The sequence below is a fragment of the Lepidochelys kempii genome, chromosome 28 (genome assembly GCF_965140265.1).
Source record: "Lepidochelys kempii isolate rLepKem1 chromosome 28, rLepKem1.hap2, whole genome shotgun sequence".
NCBI classification, from domain to species: domain Eukaryota; kingdom Metazoa; phylum Chordata; order Testudines; family Cheloniidae; genus Lepidochelys; species Lepidochelys kempii.
Window position 1 is genome coordinate 4821741 of NC_133283.1, and position 20420 is coordinate 4842160.

Sequence of the window (20420 nt, forward strand, 5' to 3'; positions counted from 1 at the left end):
AATCGCCTCTCCCCGGGTGGGTTCCAGAATCAGCTGCTCCAAGAAGAAGCTATGAATGGTATCTAAAAGTTTCACCTCTGCTCACCCCCTGAGGTGACATTTACCCAGTCAACATGAGGGTAGTTCACATCAGTATTATTTGTTCTTTCTGGTTTTGTAGACTCTGTAAACTTCTGCAGCGTTTCACAGTCCTGATCTGGTGGGTGGTGTTATATCCCTACTGCTGTATTCTTTTTATTCAAGCTCGGAATTTCTATCCATAGATATTCTACGGTGCAGCTTGTTTCATCTAATTTTTTATTTTATTTTATTTGACTCTCTGCTTTCTTTACCAGATGGTGCCACTCCCCAACCAGTATGACCTACTTTGTCGTTCCTTTATATTTTGTAACCTGGTATTAGAATAGAATATCAGGGTTGGAAGGGACCCCAGGAGGTATCGAGTCCAACCCCCTGCTCAAAGCAGGACCGATCCCCAATTAAATCATCCCAGCCAGGGCTTTGTCAAGCCTGACCTTAAAAACTTCTAAGGAAGGAGATTCCACCACCTCCCTAGGTAATGCATTCCAGTGTTTCACCACCCTCCTAGTGAAAAAGTTTTTCCTAATATCCAACCTAAATCTCCCCCACTCTCCTTGTTCTGTCATCTGCTACCACTGAGAACAATCTAGAGCCATCCTCTTTGGAACCCCCTTTCAGGTAGTTGAAAGCAGCTATCAAATCCCCCCTCATTCTTCTCTTCCGCAGACTAAACATCCCCAGTTCCCTCAGCCTCTCCTCATAACTCATGTGTTCCAGTCCCCTCATCATTTTTGTTGCCCTCCATTGGACTCTTTCCAATTTTTCCACATCCTTCTTGTAGTGTGGGGCCCAAAACTGGACACAGTACTCCAGATGAGGCCTCACCAGTGTCGAATAGAGGGGAACGATCACGTCCCTCGATCTGCTCGCTGTGCCCCTACTTATACATCCCAAAATGCCATTGGCCTTCTTGGCAACAAGGGCACACTGTTGACTCAGATCCAGCTTCTCGTCCACTGTCACCCCTAGGTCCTTTTCCGCGAAACTGCTGCCGAGCCATTCGGTCCCTAGTCTGTAGCGGTGCATGGGATTCTTCCGTCCTAAGTGCAGGGCTCTGCACTTGTCCTTGTTACCTCATCAGATTTCTTTTGGCCGCAATCCTCCAATTTATCTAGGTCCCTCTGTATCCTATCCCTGCCCTCCAGCATATCTACCTCTCCTCCCAGTTTAGTGTCATCTGCAAACTTGCTGAGGGTGCAATCCACACCATCCTCCAGATCATTAATGAATATATTGAACAAAACATTGTATTACCATGTCCCACTGATTAGTCTCTCTCCACCAAGTTTCCATGATGCCTATTCTATCAATACCCTCATGGCATGTCAGGCACTCCGTTTCAACCATTGTATTATTTCGACTTCTTGTATTTGTATACCAGTCTTTCTAAATTTTGTCTGTGCTTTCCTTCATGTGTTCTATTTAAATGGGATTCTGTTTCATTTGACTGTTCCTCACTACCTCCTATCTGGACTTCTTTCCTGTCTTCTTTACTGAGATATAGACATCCCCCTTTAATTAAACTCATCCCTAAGAGATGTCTTTGTCTGAACCATGTGCGCCTCCACATCTCTTGGCTTTCCCTCACCCCATAATTGTAAAAAAAAAAAAAACAAAAAACAAAAAACAAACAAACAAAAAACCCTCTACTATCTTCTCTGAATTTTGTGTGGCAGCAATCTGGTTCCGTTCTGGTTTCGTTGGAGTTCTTCCCCAGTTGCTAATAAACTGAAATCCCTCCTCCCTACACCGTCGTCTCACCCACACATCAAGAGCTTTCAGTTCTGCTCTCTTACCAGCCCTGCGCATGGAACAGAGGAACCATTTCAGAGAATACTGCCATGGAGGTCCCGGACTTTAAATGATTTTAAATGGTTCCCTAGGGAGGTGGTGGAATCTCCTTCCTTAGAGGTTTTTAAGGCTTGACGAAGCCCTGGCTGGGATGATTTAGTTGGGGATTGGTCCTGCTTTGAGCAGGGGGTTGGACTAGATACCTCCTGAGGTCCCTTCCAACCCTGATCTTTTATGATTTAAATGTTCACAGTTTCAGGAAATTATGCACGGGAGGGGAGAGGCCAGACAATTATTTTATGACCCCAGATGTCGACGTTGAAAAAGTGAACGCTTTATAACGGTTAAAACACAAGTCGTCAACGTCACACGTCAAAATATACCAAGTAAGTCACCTGACATCCAACCCTAATAAGTTCTCAAGCAGTATTTTTCTTATTTTGCCTATCTGGAAATATAGATGGTTATCGATAGAAATATTTTCCCATCCGTATGTGAATGTACGGTGCGGTCAGTGTTCATCAGCATGTACTGGTAAAAATTTCATCTTTCCAAGCCAAACTATAACAGAACTGCTCATCTGCTATAACAACTCCCCAAGTGCATGGAGGGTGTGACAGTCAGGTGGGGCCATCCACTGACAGGAGACCGTGTGAGGTTCCTCTCCAGGAGTCCTTGGGAGAAGGGAGGGCAGGGAGCAGTGGGAGGGAAGAAGATGATGGGGAGCTGGTGCTCGTGGGGTGCCACAAAAGAGGGAGAGGTCTTAAGCACCAAGGACTCTTAAGCAAAGAAAGCTGTCGTGGGATAAGAGGTAAGGGGCTCTCCTGGACTGATAGGAAACAAAGGGTAGGAATAAATGGTCAGTTCTCAGAACGGAGAGAGGTAAATAGTGTTCACCCCTCCGAGTTGAGTCTATCCCTTCAGGAAGTCACAAGGGGCACTCGAGGCTCAAAGACTGACTTGGGTGTCATACAGCACCCAGTGAGATATTTGGGGAAATAACTACGTTGAACTAAAATAATCACCACCACCTGTGAGATAAACCACCACGACCTAAGAGTTAATAACCTGTGCATACCGAGAGAGATCTGTTTCTTTATTTAGAGGGTTATAGTTAAGTACACTCAGTAGTAAGTTTTATAGTGTGTGTGTACCTTTTTATTATATATATTCATCTATTTAACGTTACTGTAGAATCAAGTTCCATTTATTCTAGTTTAAATAAAATCCCCATGGTATTGTTTTGGACAACAAGTTGTCCTATCTCAGCTACCCTTAAATAATCTTTTACCCCAGTGTAACACGCCCCTACCAGAAACATTCCACCGCCACCGCCGTGCTGAAACGTTACTAAGTCTTGGCAGCAGGGTTGGAGAGGGGGTGACCTTTGGATGTATTTTAAATTACAACCCAATAACCTACTCTGAGAGATCCGTTCACACTGACATGCCTAGTTTAAATGCCTGTTCGTCATGGACTTCAAAGCACAAATTTTGGGAGTGTGTATAATTTCACATGCTGCATTATCATCATAGAAGATGAGGCTTGGAAGGGACCTCAGGAGGTATCTAGTCCAACCCCCTGCTCAAAGCAGGACCAACCCCAACTAAATCATCCCAGCCAGGACTTTGTCAAGCCTGACCTTAAAAACTTCTAAGGAAGGAGATTCCACCACCTCCCTAGGGAACCCATTCCAGTGCGTCACCACCCTCCTCGTGAAAAAGTTTTTCCTGATATCCAACCTAAATCTCCCCCACTGCAATTGGAGACCATTACTCCTTGTTCTGTCATCCGCTACCACTGAGAACAGTCTAGATCCATCCTCTTTGGAACCCCTTTCAGGGAGTTGAAAGCAGCTATCAAATCCCCCCTCACTCTTCTCTTCCGCAGACTAAACAATCCCAGTTCCCTCAGCCTCTCCTCGTAAGTCATGTGTTCCAGTCCCCTCATCATTTTTGTTGCCCTCCGCTGGACTCTCTCCAATTTTTCCACATCCTTCTTGTCGTGTGGGGCCCAAAACTGGACACAGTACTCCAGATGAGGCCTCACCAATGTCGAATAGAGGGGAACGATCACGTCCCTCAATCTGCTGGCGATGCCCCTACTAATGCATCCCAGTATGCCATTGGCCTTCTTGGGAACAAGGGCACACTGCTGACTCGTATCCAGCTTCTCGTCCACTGTCACCCCCAGGTCCCTTTCTGCAGAACTGCCGCTTAGTTTGCAATAATGTGTGTTCGTCGTGGGGTGGTCATTTTCAAATGATATCCCAGTATATGCCTTGTGGGGTATCATTTGAAAATGAACAACACATATTATTGCACTAATATCATTGCATTAAAAGACACGGGTGCTTAGTGTCACCCTCTCCCCTTTTTCCACTCCTGTTTCTGAGGTTTCTCTCTCTGTCCCAGCAGGTGATGGGACGGTGAGTGAGAATGAGGAGCAGGAAGATGCTGAGCACGGGGAATCACACGTGGCGTTATCACAAAGATCTAAAGGGGATGTGTCCAGGAGCTGGAAGCAGGGAAAAGGTTGTGAGAGTCAGCACAGGCCAGAGTGGGAGCGGGGAAATGAGCCAAGGGAGAAAGTGGGTCATTGTCACGAGGACCTCAAGGAAACCACAGCCCAGCAGAGCATCCCCACAAGTGAGAGAGAGCCCACGTGCCCTGAGTGGGGAGAAAACATCAGTAGCCATTCAGATCTTCTTCAGCCGGAGAGAATCCGCGCGGGAGAGCCACCCTATGAATGCGGTGAATGTGGGAAAACCTTCCATCGGAACTCGCACCTTATTCGGCATCAGAGAATCCACACAGGAAACCGACCGTTTAAGTGCTTGGAATGTGGGAAAAGCTTCAGCGTGAGCTCCAACCTGGTCGCACATCAGACCATCCACACAGGAAATCGACCCTTTTCGTGCTCTGAGTGTGGGAAGAGCTTCAATCGACACTCAAACCTTATTACGCACTGGAGAATTCACATGGGAAATAAGCCCTTTACGTGCTCAGAATGCGGGAAAAGCTTCACGGACAGCTCAAACCTTACCAGGCATCAGCGAACCCACACGGGGGAGAGACCCTATGAGTGCTGTGAGTGCGGGAAAAGCTTCACGGACAGCTCCGATCTTATCAGGCATCAGCGAACCCACACGGGAGAGAGACCCTATGAATGCCGCGAGTGCGGGAAAAGCTTTAGTCGGAGCTCAACCCTTATTCGACATCAGAGGATCCACACGGGAGAGACGCCCTATAAGTGCTGCGAATGCGGGAAAAACTTCAGCGTGAGCTCAAACCTTATCACACATTGGAGAATTCACACGGGACATAGACCCTTTGCGTGTTCCGACTGCGGGAAAAGTTTCACTGACCGTTCCAACCTTACTCAGCATCAGAGAATACACATGGGAGAGACCCCCTATAGATGCTCTGAGTGTGGGAAAAGCTTCACTCAGAGCTCGGCTCTTATTGCACATCAGAGGATCCACACAGGAGAGCGACCCTATGAATGCTGTGAGTGCGGGAAACACTTCAGCGTGAGCTCTGCCCTTGTTGCGCATCAGAGACTCCACACGGGGGAGAGGCCCTATAAATGCTCCGAGTGCGGGAAAAGCTTCAGTGTGAGCTCAACCCTTATCATACATCAGAGAATCCACACGGGGGAAAGACCCTATCGATGCTCGGAGTGTGGGAGAAGCTTTAATCAGAGCTCACACCTGGTTAGACATCAGAGTCTCCACAAGGGAGAGCAACACCACAAAAAGCTTGTCTAAGGCTGTCAAAAAAAAAAAAGTTTTTTGAATGCTTTTCTAATTCCCACATCGTGACCTTTAAGGCTCTTTGCGGTGTTTGCCTCACTGTGGTCCCGCAACTCCCCCCACCCCAGATGAGTAGCACACTGTTGATTTTCGCAGCTTGCTCTTCTTTGGTCCTTTCTATCCGCTCCTTTGTCCTGAGTCATGAGAATGTAGGTCCCTCCTACCGGGAATGTCCATCAGCCCCAGGTAGGGGAGATGGGATGCCATCACCTTGCTACACTGAGGTAAAATCTACCTTGTCTCCTCTGGGATTTTCCCAGGGTTTAGCTAGCTTGAGGTAGCGATCCTCATGTAAAAAGACAAGTATATTTGCAGTACTGCCCTCTCACAGGTATAATGGTCAGGGTTAACGAACACATTGCCCCTTGACCTGTCCTAATCTACACCCCTTTTCTAGTCTAGACAAAACTCTGAGCACCACATTTCTACTTTTTACTCCCATTAGCCGGGTGATTGGCGGAGTCACTGAGTTCCCCCTTTGGTGAGAGATTGTCTCGCTCCTGGCTGTTCTGGGTTGTATTAAACAGAAGCTATAGTTCCTACCATTTTTCTCATTTAAAAATATACTTAAATATAACGAACATCTGGAGCAGGGATGGGATTAAAGTGTCCTTTCAGCCACCATTGTCACCAGAAGGCCATAGGGTGAGCTTGATGGATTCCCTCCTTTTCCATCACCGTTCAACCCCCCCTCAACCCAGCAGAGTTAGCGTCTGTGGGAGCCGCAATGGAGCTTACCCTCTCCCCATTTTATCCTTCCGCCTCCCAAAGTGCCACATGATCCAGTCTTCTCAGCTCTCCGTGCTTAGGAATCACAACTGGATCTTAAATCAGACTCACTAGGGCTGGAGATGAACGTGTCAGAGGCCTGGAGGGGGAGTTGAGAGGATCACAAAACCACTCCGTGATGGTTCAGTGTTTTCATCCCTTTCTCCATCTATTGGCAAAGCTTTTCCTGGGCTTTTTGCTGCTGAGCTGGGATTGTTTCCAGATGAGAAGACTGGATGTTCTAGCATCATCGAAACGGGGAAAACCTTTTGTAAATAACTTGACTCAATAATAATGAAGTGGGGCGGACTGAAGCAGGTTTGAATGGGTGAGAGGAGAATGCAGTGCAGGAATCTGTTCTTCTGTTCTGGAGTTCACAGAGGTAACCTGCTTTGGAATTTCATTTTATGTGAAACTGAAAATGTCTGTGATGTGGATTTTTCTCTCCTGCCTGAAGCCCATTCAGTCACGTAACTGTATGTTAGTTTTGGTTGCCAGGATGTAGCTCAGATTTGGGGACCTTGAGACAAAGAACCATGTACTAAAATTGTCGTTTCTTACTTTATTTTTGCTTTTCCCCTGCTCCTTCATGATGACATGGAAGAAGCTCAAGTGCAATTCAGTCCATGGTTCAAGATAATTGAGTAACATGGTTGTCATTAATGCCAATCAGCGTGAGTTTATGGAAAATAGATCCTGTCAAACAAACTTGTCCTGCTTTGAGCAGGGGGTTGGACTAGATGACCTCCTGAGGGCCCTTCCAACCCTGATCTTCTATGATTCTATGAAACTTGGTATCTTTTTTGTTGAGGTTACAAGTTTGATTGATGAAGATAATAGTATTAATATAAACTACTTAACTTCTATAGGGCATTTGACTTGATACCACAAGGTATTTTGATTAAAAAACTAGAATGCTATAAAATGAACATGGCATTGTAATGAGACTGGTTCTGGTGGGACCCCACTGAGAGTGACAGTTCAAGACACATTGCTTCAAGCAGGGCAGTCACAGCCCAAGGCTAGGGTTTCTGTGTATACCAAGGCAAACCCAACCAGCCAGACAGAGAAGACTTCGATTTTACCCCACTGCCTAACCACAAATCACACTAGCAATTCCCTTAGACACTCCAGTTTCCCCATATCTCCACCAGGGCCACTCGTCATGGGGACAAATGGTTATGAAAACCAATATCCCAGTAAAAGAAAAAAGGTTCCCTCGATCCCAAAGGACCAAGCCCCAGACCCAGGTCAATATACAAATCAGATCTTACCCACAAATCACGCTGTGGCCAATCCTTTAGAATCTAAAATGTAAAGGTTCATTCATAAAAGGAAAAGGTAGAGATGAGAGCCAGAATTGGTTACATGGACTCAATTCCATCCAGTCATGGCCAAGTTCTTGTAGCAGTGGTGGAATAAACTGCAGGTTCAAATCCAGTCTCTGGAGAACATCCCCAGCTGGGATGGGTCTTTCAGTCCTTTGTTTATAGTAAAGTCCCTCCAGAAGCAAGAAGCAGGACTGAAGACAAGGTGGAGATGAGGCATCAGCCTTTTATAGTCTTTTCCAGGTGTAAGAACCCCTCTTTGTTCTTACTGTGGAAAATTCCAGCAAAATGGAGTTTGGAGCCACATGGGCAAGTCCCTGCACACTTTGCTGAGTCACAAGGTGTATCCCTTGCCTTCTCTCAGTTGTATCGCTGATGGTCCTTAATGGGCCATCCAGCAGGCTAGGCCGAGCTGACACCAACTTGTCTGCGGTCTCCCCCAGAAGCACAGCACAAGTTTGAATTACAGACAGTACAGAGCCAATATTCCTAACTTCAACTACAAAAATGATACATGCATCCAGATAGCAGAATCATAACCAGCAAACCATCACCTTTCCATAGACGCTTTAAACGACAACCTTTGTACTGTATTTGCTGCAAATATATAACAGTGGTTGCACCAGTGATCTATACAGGTAGAGATTATGTCAATAATGTCACAGGCACGTATTACATGGATTAAAAACAAGCTAACAGATAGGTCCCAACATGTCATTGTAAAAGGGGAATCGCCATCAGTTGGGTCTGTTTCCAATGGGGCCCAGCATGGATGTCTTGTCGGCTGAATGCTGATTAGCATTTTTATCAGTGAGCTGGAAGAAAACAGAGAATCATCACGATGACGTTTGCCGATGACAAAGAATAGGGGGGAGTGGTAAATACTGAAAAGGACAGGTCCCTGATTCAGAGCCATCTGGATTACTGAGTAAACAGGGCCCAAGCAAACAATGTGTGTTTTAATACAGCCGCATGTGACTGTAGGCCATACATACAGAATGAGGGACTCTATCCTGGGAAGCAGTGATTCTGGAAGAGATTTGGGGGTCGTGGTGTGATGCCGTGGCCCAAAGAGCTAATGATAGAATCATAGGACTGGAAGGGACCTCGAGAGGTCGTCTAGTCCAGTCCCCTGCACACAAGACAGGACGAAGTATTATCTAGACCATCCCTGACAGGTGTTTGTCCAGACTGCTCTGAAAAATCTCAAAATGACGGAGATTCCACAACCTCCCTCGGCAATTTATTTCGGTGCTTAACTACCCTGACAGTTAGGAAGTTTTTCCTAATGTCCAACCTAAACCGCCTTTCCTGCAATTTAAGTCCATTGCGTCTTGTCCTATCCACAGAGGTTAAGAAGAACAATTTTTCTCCCTCCTCCTTGTAACAACCTTTTATGTACTTGAAAACTGTTATCCTGGCCCCTCTCAATCTTTTCTTTTCCAGACTAAACAAACCCAGTTTTTTCAATCTTCCCTCCTAGGTCATGGTTTCTAGACCTTCAATCGTTTTTGTTGCTCTTCTCTGGACTCTCTCCAGTTTGTCCACATGTTTCCTGAAATGTGACTCCCAGAACTGGACACAATCCTCCAGTTGAGGCCTAATCAGCGTAGAGTAGAGCGGAAGAATTGCTTCTCGTGTCTTGCTTACAACACTCCTGCTAATACATCCCAGAATGATGTTCGCTTTTTTTTTGCAACAGCATTACACTGTTGACTCATATTTAGCTTGTGATCCACTATGACCCCCAGATCCCTTTCTGCAGGACTCCTTCCTAGGCCGTCATTTCCCATTTTGTATGTGTGCAATTGGTTGTTCCTTCCTTCGTGGAGTACTGTGCATTTGTCCTTATTGAATTTCATCCTATTGGCTTCAGACCATTTCTCCAGTTTGTCCAGATCATTTTGAATTTTAATCCGGTCCTCCAAAGCACTTGCAGCCCCTCCCGGCGAGGTATCGTCCGCGAACTTTATAATGTGAATGTGCATTGCATAAATAGGGGACTCTTGAGTAGTAATAGGGTGATTATTTTACTTTTCGTGAAACCACTGCTGGAATACCGTGTCCAATTCTGATGCCCACCATTCAAGAAGGATGTTGATAAATTGGAGAGGAGTCAGAGAAGAGCCATAAGAATGATTAAAGGATTAGAAAACTTGTCTTTCAGTGGTAGAGTCAAGGAGTTCAATCTATTTAGGTGAACAAAGAGACAGTTAAGGGGTGCCTTGATTACAGTCCATAAGTATCTCGTGGGGAACAAATCTTAAAGGTCTCTTGAATCCAGCCGAGGAAGGTCTAACTGGATCCAGGGACTGAGGGTTAAAGCTAAAAAATGAAGAGTGTTAATCGGGTGTATGTTTTTAAATAGTGAGGGTAATTCACCATGGGAACAATTCACCAAGCATTGTGGTGGATTCCCTGGTCTACAGAGGGCCCCTGTCCTTAGGGGTGGATTGGCCCATGGGGGCTTCGTAAGACAGTGTTTGTTCCGAGCTGAAGTGCTAATGAACTTATTATGACGAGGGTGCTCCTACAGATGGGTCATAAAAGACTGCACTTCTCAGAGCCCGTGTGAGAGCTGGGATGAACCCTGGTAAGCGTCTTAGCATGTGTGTAGCTTCTATTGTTTGTGATATGTTTTTTCTCCCATGGTTTTTACCTTAAGAATAAAGTCGGTTTGCTTAGAAGGAACTCTGTGGTAACGTCTATCCATAGCAACCTGTCTGTGCTGGGAATTACAAAGGGAAGTCACTATCCATTCTGAAAATACCCCCATCAGAAGGTAGACAGAGGCATGTCTCCCCCAAAGCCTTTGCTGGACCACTGAAGGAAACGCAGGTCCAGTTGCCCTGAACTGTGACAGATGGATCTTCCATTGCCTGACCATGGGGCTCCATTTGTATGTGGACCGTTCTTGACGGTGTATCCATGCCAGCCTGGATGGGACAATGGTACACCAAGAACCATGACTTCCCCTGTTCCAGAGAAGGAATTAACTTCCTCACACCCAGTAGTTCCCAATGCAAAGTGAGAGGGGAAATGGAGTGATGCATGTTTCTTTAAAAAAATTAAAACATAACGGCCATACTGGGTCAGACCAAAGGTCCAGCTAGCCCAGTGTCCTGTCTTCCGACAGTGACCAATGCCAGGTGCTTCAGCAGGAATGAACAGAACAGGTCATCATCAGATGATCTATCCCCTGTCACCTATTCCCAGCTTCGGGAAAACAGAGGCTAGGGACACCCTCCCTGCCCATCCTGGCTAATAGCCATTGATGGACCGATCCTCCATGAACTTATCTAGTTCTTTTTTGAACCCTGTTATAGTCTTGGACTTCACACCATTCTCTGGCAATGAGTTCCACAGGTTGACTGTGCGTTGTGTGAAGAAATACTTCCTTTCGTTTGCTTTAAACCTGCTGCCTATTAATTTCATTGGGTGACCCCTCATTCTTGTGTTATGAGATTACAAAAATTCCCACATTCTCCACAGGGAGACATGGTCAAAGTGAAGGACTAGGACAATGAACCCTAAAATCATACAAAAATAGGACTAAAATAAACCTCACAAAGTCAGCTGGTCCATCCTGAGGCAGAATCGAGTATAACATCCCTCACGGGTATTTATTTAAACACCTCCAGTGATTGCTATTCCACAACCTCTCTTGAGGCTTGTCTACACTTACCGGGGGATCGATGCAGTGGTGGTGGATTTAGCGGATCTAGTGAAGTCCCACTAAATCAACCACAGATCACTTTCCCGTCAACTTCTGTACTCCACCAGAATGAGAAGAGTAAGGGGAGTCCACGGGAGAGCATCTCCCAATGACCCAGCGTAGCGTGGACCCTGCGGTAAGTTGATCTAAGCTACGTTGACTTGAGTTATGCTATTCATGTAACTCAAATTGCCTAGCTTAGATCGACTTTCCCATGTAGACAAGGCCTTTGTAACCTAGTCCAGTAATTATCTATCCCTATAGTTGGAAAGGCTTTCCTAATATCCATCCTAAACCTCCCTGGCTGCTGATCCAGCCTATTATTGCTTGTACTATCCTGCTGCTCCGTGGCGAACAATTGATCACTGTCCTCTTTATAACAGACCGTAACATATTTGAAGACTGTTATCAGGATCACTTCAGTCGTCTTTTCTTTTGTAGTGAGCCAGCCACGCCCAGTCCCTGTTCAAGCCCAAATTGAGGGTGTTAAATTTGCAAATGAATTGGAGCTCTGCAGTTTCTCTTTGAAGTCTGTTTTTGAAGTTTTTTGTTGAAGGATAGCTACTTTTCAATCTGTAATTGAGTGTCCTGGGCGATTGAAGTGTTCTCCGACTGGCTTTTGTATCTTACCATTCCCGATGTCCGATTTGTGTCCATTTCACCTTTTGCATAGAGACTGTCCGGTTTGGCGAATGTACATGGCAGAGGGGCATTGCTGGCACAGGATGGCATCTATCACATTAGTAGATGTGCAGGTGAATGAGTCCCTGATGGTGTGGCTGATGTGGCTGGGTCCTCTGATGGTGTCACTAGAGTAGATATGGGGACAGAGTAGGCAACGGGGTTTGTTAATTTGGGCTTGAGTAGGGACTGGGAGTGGCTGGCTCACTACAAAAGCAATTTTTCCTCTCTTGGTATTGACACCTCCTAAACAATTATTGGGAGTGGACCACATCCCCCTGACTGAATTGGCCTTCAACATTGGTTCTCCACTTGTAAGGTGACTCCCTTCTCTTCATGTGCCAGTATATTTCATAGAATCATAGACTATCAGGGTTAGAAGAGACCTCAGGAGGTCATCCAGTCCAATCCCCTGCTCAAAGCAGGACCAACCCCATCTAAATCATCCCAGCCATGTATCTGTAATTTTCACTTCATACATCTGAAGAAGTGGGGTTTTTTACCCACAAAAGCTTATGCCCAAATAAATCTGTTAGTCTTTAAGGTGCCACCAGACTCCTTGTTGTTTCTGGGAGACCTAGAAGACTGAACAAATATATTGACACTGGCCTTCGTGGTATAAAAATGATAGCCCCTAAGACCTGGTTGGGAGTAGCCTTCAGCCAAGGGTACTGCCTAGCAATGGGATGGGAGAACTGCCAGACAGCTACTAATCCCAAGGTCTGCAGGAGACAATACAGTCCCCCGGCTGATGGAGCGTGTGGCTCCTCATGGTTCCTGTCCAAAACCTAATCTACATTGCCGTTGAAACCCCCTTCCAGGACAATAATAGTCTCAGGGTCACAGCCAACCATGGCCTGGGCAAGTGTCTGCAGAAAGGACGTGTGGTTTTGTCCCAGCGTGTGTGTGTGTGGGGGGGGCGGGTTTCAAGAAAGCGTCCCCTTCCTATTCCTTCAACTTGACTACTCCTAGGCCTTAAGGTCAGAAAAGACCATCATGACCATCTAGTCCGATTTCCTGCACGTCACAGGCCACAGAACCTCACTCACCCACTCCTGTAATAGACCCCCTAACCACTGGCTGAGTTAGGGAAGTCCTCAAATCAAGGTTTAAAGCAGTGGTTCTCGACCAAGGGTACACGTACCCCTGGGGTACACAGAGGTCTTCCACGAGGGGTCCATCAACTCATCTAGATATTTGTCTAGTTTTACAACGGGTAACACAAAAAGCACTGCCGAAGTCAGGACAAAACTACAATTTCATACAGACAATGACTTGTTTATGCCTCTCGATAGATGACACACTGAAATGTAAGTGCAATATTGATATTCCAATTGATTTATAATGAGCTGGTAAAAATGGAAAGGAAGCAATTTTTCAGTAAGTGCGCACCGTGACACTTCTGTACGTTGCTGTCTAATTTTGTAAGCAAGTCGTTTTTAAGTGAGGTGAAGCTTGCGGGGGGTACACAAGACAGATCAGACTCCTGGAAGGGGTACAATAGTCTGGAAAGGCTCAGAACCACTGGTTTAAAGACTTCCGAGTTACAGAGAACCCACCGTTTATGCTAGTTTAAACCCGCAAGTGACCTATGCCCCACACTGCAGAGGTAGGTGGAAAAAACCCCAGGGTCTCTGCCAATCTATCCTGGTGGAAAATTCCTTTCCAACCCCAAATAAGGCGATCAAGTAGACTCTGAGCATGTGGGCAAGACCTGCCAGGCAGATACCGGGGAAAGAATTCTCTGTAGTAACTCAGAGCCCTCCCCATCTAATGCCCCGTCTCCGGCCGTTGCGGAGTTTTGCTATGGGCAGTCGCCGATGGGCCACAGGCCATTGTAGGCAGTCTCCTCATCCCATCCCTTCCGTAAATGTATCCAGCGCAGTCTTGAAGCCAGTTCGGTTTTTTGCCCCCCACTGCTCCCCTTGGAAGGCCATGCCAGAACTTCACACCTCTGACTGCTCGGCAGGTGCAGCGAAAGGGGACCCTGCCCCGAGGCGCTTCCATGCCAAACACACCCACCCTGAAACAGAACAGGATTCGTATACTCCGGAGAGTGCTGTAGGGTGACAGCTACCCCAGCTCCCAGCCCCTCCGGAGCCAGGCCACACTCAGCTCTTCAGGGTAAACCCCCCCCTGCCGTTCAGGGTGACCCCCTTCTCCTCTCTCACTGACCCGGGTTGGGAGATTTCTGACAAATCTAGGCACGGCCAGAGAGCTGGGGAAAGAAATATCCAGAGACAGTTACTGGCTCAGGAAAGGGGAGATGGGTCCCTCACTTCAGACAGCAGAGCGCGATCTGAGTGGGGCCGTTACCCGACCATCACCCTAGGCGTGACATGGTTTAAGCCCAGCGGATCAGCATCTGCACCCGGAGAGCGGGATGAGGAATGTTAGCTCTACCAAAGCTCATTCGTGCCTCAGTGACCCTGCGATGGGCCCAGCCGTTCCTGCTCATACCAGTGTCACCAGCCGTGGTCTCTCTGGGTGGGAGGGTTGCGGGCAGGGATGCTGAGGAACAGAGGCTTGGTCTCTGAGCTCCGCAGGGTGCAATCTCCAGGACGTTCTCCAGACACGCCTAGCATTGAACGTGACGTCTGGATTCTGGCGGATTTGTGGGATCTTCCCTCTCCCTCCCCCAGTCCCAGCCCCACTCAACGTGCTGCATGCCACTGGGGGGAAAGTTCTGTATACGGACCACTGTGGCAACGCCAGGATCCCTGGCCAGGCATCAGAGAGACAGCAGGGCAATCCCTTTTTTCAGCCCTGTCCTGGCCATCCCGACTTTTTTGGCCAAAGTGGGCATTTGTCGCTGAATGGTGATGCCAGTCCAAAGCGGGGGGGAGGCAGGGCATGGGCGAGCAGAGATGCAAGCCCCAGCCTTTGGGAAATACGGTCACCCTAGACAGCAAGGGTGTTAGCTTCTCCATCCCCCGTTCTCACTGAGTGGTTTCACGTCAACTCAGGGCCTCAATAGAAGGAAAAACCTTCTCCCTAAGTCACTTGACTTCAGAAACCCTGTCATGCTTCCCTGCCGGGGAGTGGTGGGAAGGGGCAGGACGCTTACAGATGCCACATCTAAATCCTCAAGTATTGAGAGGCTTTGGAGAACCTCAGAGATCCAAACTCCAGAGTTACAAACTGACCAGTCAACCACACACCTCCTCTGGAACCGGACATACGTGATCCAGCAGCCGCAAAGACCAAAAAATCCAAATTCAGACACAGTACAGTATTGCGTGAAATGTATTTGACAGAAAATAAAGGGATAGCAGCCATTTTCTTCTGCATAGTAAAGTTTCAGAGCCCCCCAGCCATGTTCAGGTGTAAACTTTGGAAAGAACAACCAGAACGTTTCGTTCAGAGGTACGAACGTCCTCCGTTCCCAGCGTGTTCGTAACTCCGGTGTTCTGCTGAATTGCCAACCCCAAAGGCTCAGAAACCCTGAGGCAGGCTCACCCAAAATCATGAACATGTCTTTACAATCATGTGACTGTGTCAAAAGACATTTGGGCTTCTTTTTATTTGCCTTCTGCTTTCTGAGTCTTCAGGGCGCACGGGGGTCACATTTTGAAGCTTTCTCCGTAGCCACGAGGGCTAGAAACTTACTTTTTTCTTTAAGAGCGAAGGCTGAAATCATCACATGTCCACTTGACTCCAGGAGCTGGGGCTTTACGGAAAACAATAATCGTCATGAGAGTTGACAACACTGAGGAAGGCCCCACCCCATCTGGTCTCAGAGCTCTGAGACATAACAAGGCTGAATTCCCCTCCTACCTGACTAGACTGGTTTGAGCATTGGCCTGCTAAACCCAGGGTTGTGAGTTCAATCCTCAAGGGGGCCATTTAGGGATCTGGGTCAAAAATTGGGGATTGGTCCTGCTTTGAGCAAGGGGGTTGGACTAGATGATCGCCTCACCTTCCAACCCTGATATTCTATGAATTGGATAGACCTTGTGGCTCCTTTCCACCAGGAACTGTTATGGTGGGAGGTAACAGGTGGCTCTGCTTGCTATCCAGGCTGACCCCAGGTTCTTTTCCTGAGCACATGAGCAAATGTTTAGCCTTTGGGAGACAATGTGTCCCGGTGTATTTAGGGCATCAGTTGTCCTTGGAGAGAAGCCGTGGCAGACAGCCGAGTTGGCTCCGGCTTTGTTCTCTGAATTCAGAGGCAAGATGTCACCCAAAGCAACAACCTGGGAACCAGGCGTCGGGGTGGGCTGAGATTTCTGGAGGAGCAGGCTTCCCCTGGGCTGTTTCTCCGCTCCAAGGCAGGTGTATTTGAATAACAACAAATCATACTTAGAATTAGCCTAGAGTCTGCTCGCTATTTCTCCTCCAAAGGTGCAAGGCCCAGGACATCTCTCGCTCAGCCGTGGGGCCACACTGGCCTCAGTAGGGTAATATAATAACTAGAGTGGCAGCAGAGGTTATTATTTAACAGCTTGCAAGAGCGTTTATCTCACAAGGAGGGGGGTGAAACACTGGAATCCCTAGCGAGGTGGTGGAATCTCCTTCCTTAGAGGTTTTTAAGACCCGGCTTGACAAAGCCCTGGCTGGGATGATTTAATTGGGGGTCCTGCTTCGAGCAGGGGGTTGGACTAGATACCTCCTGGGGTCTCTTCCAACCCTGATATTCTATGAACCCTAATCTATGAGGCTATGAATTCATGCAATTATTATTCAGCGAGGCAAGGGTCTGGGCTGACGGGGCGCGTCCTGGAGGGAGAGGGGGGATCTCTGAGGCCCTCGGCGCTGGGGGCCGGGGGGGGGGGGGGGTTACTTGTCCTCAGCCCAGGGATGGGGCAGCAAATGGAGGGGAGGGGCAGATGTGGGGAGGCGGGAATCTCTCTCCCCACTGATGCCCCCTGCAGCTGCAGGCCCTTGCCCAGGGTCTCGCTCTCTCTCCCCAGCCCCCGCAGACACCCCCCAGCCCGGGACGGGGCGGGGGTTTGCCGGGCACAGGAAGGGGCTGGAGCAGCCGGGAGCGGTGGGTGCCGGGAGGAAGGAGGCAGGAATCAGGGAGAACAAAGAACAAGATCATCAGACGCTGGGCGAGCAGCTGCGGCTCCCCCCCCCCCCCCGGGGTCCGTGCTGGGGGGGGGAAATCCCCTCATTAACCCCTCCCTGCCCGGCCGGGGACTTTCTCCCGCTGGGACCAGCCCGGAGCCAGAGGCTGCAGGTAATTGACAGAGACCGTGGGAAAGTGACCGTGGGAAAGTGAGGTATGGAGGGGGAGGGGGGTCCCCCCCACCCCGTGTCTGTGTCTGGAAGGGGAGAGATAAACACTCAGGTGGGGGGGGGGAGACTGTGAATTGCAGGGGATTTGCCTGTAAAGGGGGGGTCAAGTTCCAGCAGATCTTGCCTGTCTTCTCTGAACACCCCCCCCCCCAAGTTTTGGCCTTTTTCTTCCCCATGAAAGCTATAAACTCCATGTCTATTCCCCGCCTTTCCCTCGCCAGCCTGCCCCAGATTTGCCTCCGGTTTCTCTGCACTGGCCCTTTCAAATCGACAAAAGATCTGCAAGTGTGTTCCCCCCCCCCCGCAAACACCCCCCCCACACACACACACACCCCGGTTTAGGTGGCCAATCGGTGCGCCCACTCCTTCGCTAAATAGCAAGGCAGTTGTGGGGTGCGGCTGCTTCTGGGGTGGGGAAGGCGTGCCCGTTCTCTGCCAGCAACAGGGCAGGGGCACAGGAGGGGGAAAAGGGGGCCGTGCTCCCCCTACGTAGACTGACCAGCCCCCGGTCACCCAGTCTAGGCTTCCCCCCAGCTGCCCAAGGCAGCTCCCCACCCCTGCTGCTGGGCCCACGCGAACTTTGGGCTTCAGTGCCTGCCCTTCGCTTCCCCTGCCCATGTGGGTGGCCGGGCAGTGGGGGAACCATCGCTTCCAGAACATCTCTCCGCGGCTCCATCTCACTGGCCGGACCCCAACCAGCGGGACCCCGCCAAGAGCTCCCAGCCTCCTACGGCTCCCAGGGAAGGTCTGTCTTCAGCTGGCCTCCGCAGGACTTAGCGGTTCGTTCCCCTTCCCTCCGCCAGGATCAGTGCACTTTGCTTTCGCACTCACTACGTATAAATGCAGTGCGGAAATGCAGCCACCTCTTTGGAAAGAGCAGGGGAATTTTGGATAGGAAGAATCTTTTCCTCTTATGCCAAATGCTTGAGTGATTTAATGTTCAGACAGGGCTGCATCTGTGACGGTCTCATCTGACTGTCAAATATAACACCGCAATTTCGAAATCAAAGTCAGTGTTTCTTTTAAAATCAGGACACTAAGGCTCACAGTAGTTTGAAAAACCACTCATCTTCCCCTTTTTCCCGTCCTCTTGTATTAACAGTACAAAGCACTTTGAAAATCCTATAGACTATTCAACCTTCATGTTGTTTATGTTTTTACACTGGATCGGCTTGGATAATTTAGGTAGGTCTGTCCAGTTCCCCTTCAGAGTCTCACGCACACATACAATGATCCATTAAGAACATAAGAACGGCCCTACTGGGTCAGACCAAAGGCCCAGCTAGCCCAGTGTCTTCCGACAGTGGCCAGGGCCAGGTGCCCCAGAGGGAATGGACAGAACAGGGAATCATCAAGTGATCCGTCCCCTGTCACCCACTCCCAGCTTCCGGCAAATAGAGGCTAGGGACACCATTCCTGCCCATCCTGGCTAATAGCCATTGATGGACCTAACCTCCATGAATTTATCTAGTTCTTTTTTGAACCCTGTTATGGTCTTGGCCTTCACAACATCCTCTGGCAAGGAGTTCCCCAGGTTGACTGTGCGTTGTGTGAAGAAATGCTTCCTTTTCTTTGTTTTAAACCTGCTGCCTAATAATTTCATTGGGTGACCCCTTGTCTTGTGTTATGAGAAGTAGCAAACAACACTGCCTTATCTACTGCTCCACACCAGTCATGATTTTATAGACCTCTATCGTATCTCCCCTTAGCCGTCTCTTTTCCAAGCTGAAAAGTCCCAGTCTTATTAATCTTTCCACATACGGAAGCTGTTCCAGACCCCTCATCATTTTTGTCGCCCTTTTCCTGAACCTTTCCCAATTCCAATATATCTCTTTTGAGGTGGGGCGACCACATCTGCACTCAGTATTCAAGATGTAGGGGTACCATGGATTTATATAGAGGCAATAGGATATTTTCTGTCCTATTTTCTATCCCTTTCTTAATGACTTCCAACTTTCTGTTCGCTTTTTGACGGCCGCGGCACGTCGAATGGATGTTTGCAGAGAACTCGCCACAACGGCTCCGCGATCTCTTTCTTGAGCGGTAACAGTTAATTTGGACCCCGTCATTCTGTGGTTCACTGCCCACGCTGGGCAGACTTTACAAACACATGGGCTCAGGCAAACCTTCATTTGGCTTGACGTCCCCCCCCCGGGCTTCTTTCCAGAAGGCCACTCGCATAACCGCTCCATAGATAGGCCCCTAGATAGGTCCCTCTGCCCTCAAAAAGCTTTTGCAAACACCGTGTGGGGAGGTTCAAATGCACAGCAGGGAATTGTTGCCATTGGAAGTCAGACCACACCGGTCACAAAAACGTTTCCGTTCGTCCTAGTTTGGCTAATTTCCTTTTAACACACAACTCAAAAAGCCAGCCATATTTAGTGCTTATTTATAAATCTCAAAGTGTTTTACAGAAGAAGGTCAAGGTCATTATTTCCATCTGGGAAATGGGGAAACTGAGGCATGGTGCGGGGGTGTGTGTACAGAATAAACACCCCAACCCGTGGCCAGAGCAGATACGTACCCTCTTTGCAGTTGCTGTCCCAGACCCTGTGATTCTGGCACACTGTACCCATTCATGTCATGTAACCGCGATGGTACTGCGGCCCTGGGGGACTTTCTGTGGCCATTTATGTTCCTGGGTAAATTTCAACAAAAGTGTACGCACAGCTGACGTTCACCCTAATGAGGGTTTCACGCGGGAACAATCAGACCCCGTCGTTTTCCCAAGGGGCGCTCCACCGAAATACACTCGTTTAGCATCAGAATTTGTCTTAACTTTATTCGTCTTACCTAGAGCCGGTTCCTTTGCCATCGGTAAATGGGAAAGGCTCGCTCCTTCAGGCTGACACTTAATGCTTCACACCTGCTCTTCCTTCTGAATTGGGAGCACAGTTGTCGTTGAGGGACAATGTTATGTTGACCCAGTGACTAACCTCAACGTAAGAACATTTCTGCCAGCTGATCCAAGTAATTGGTCTCTTATGCAGTGGTAAGCCAG

The 20420-nt window shown here is 48.4% G+C and overlaps 2 protein-coding genes across 4 annotated transcripts in view; both read left to right on the forward strand.

The window, feature by feature from the left end:
- Positions 1–20420, forward strand: part of LOC140904220 (uncharacterized) — a 39999-nt gene that overhangs the window by 5970 nt on the left and 13609 nt on the right. Inside the window, exon 2 of one of the 3 annotated variants that reach the window (XM_073326645.1) lies at positions 4290–10813. In XM_073326645.1, the coding sequence (XP_073182746.1) occupies positions 4290–5641 (1352 nt within the window). In that variant the 3' untranslated portion in view covers positions 5642–10813. Of the gene's footprint in view, positions 1–4286; positions 10814–17000; positions 17361–20420 lie in introns of those variants that run through there. The other 2 variants (XM_073326646.1, XM_073326644.1) reach the window with 2 other exon arrangements.
- LOC140904223 (uncharacterized) overlaps positions 1–20420 on the forward strand; it is a 94284-nt gene that overhangs the window by 5948 nt on the left and 67916 nt on the right. The window lies entirely within an intron of this gene.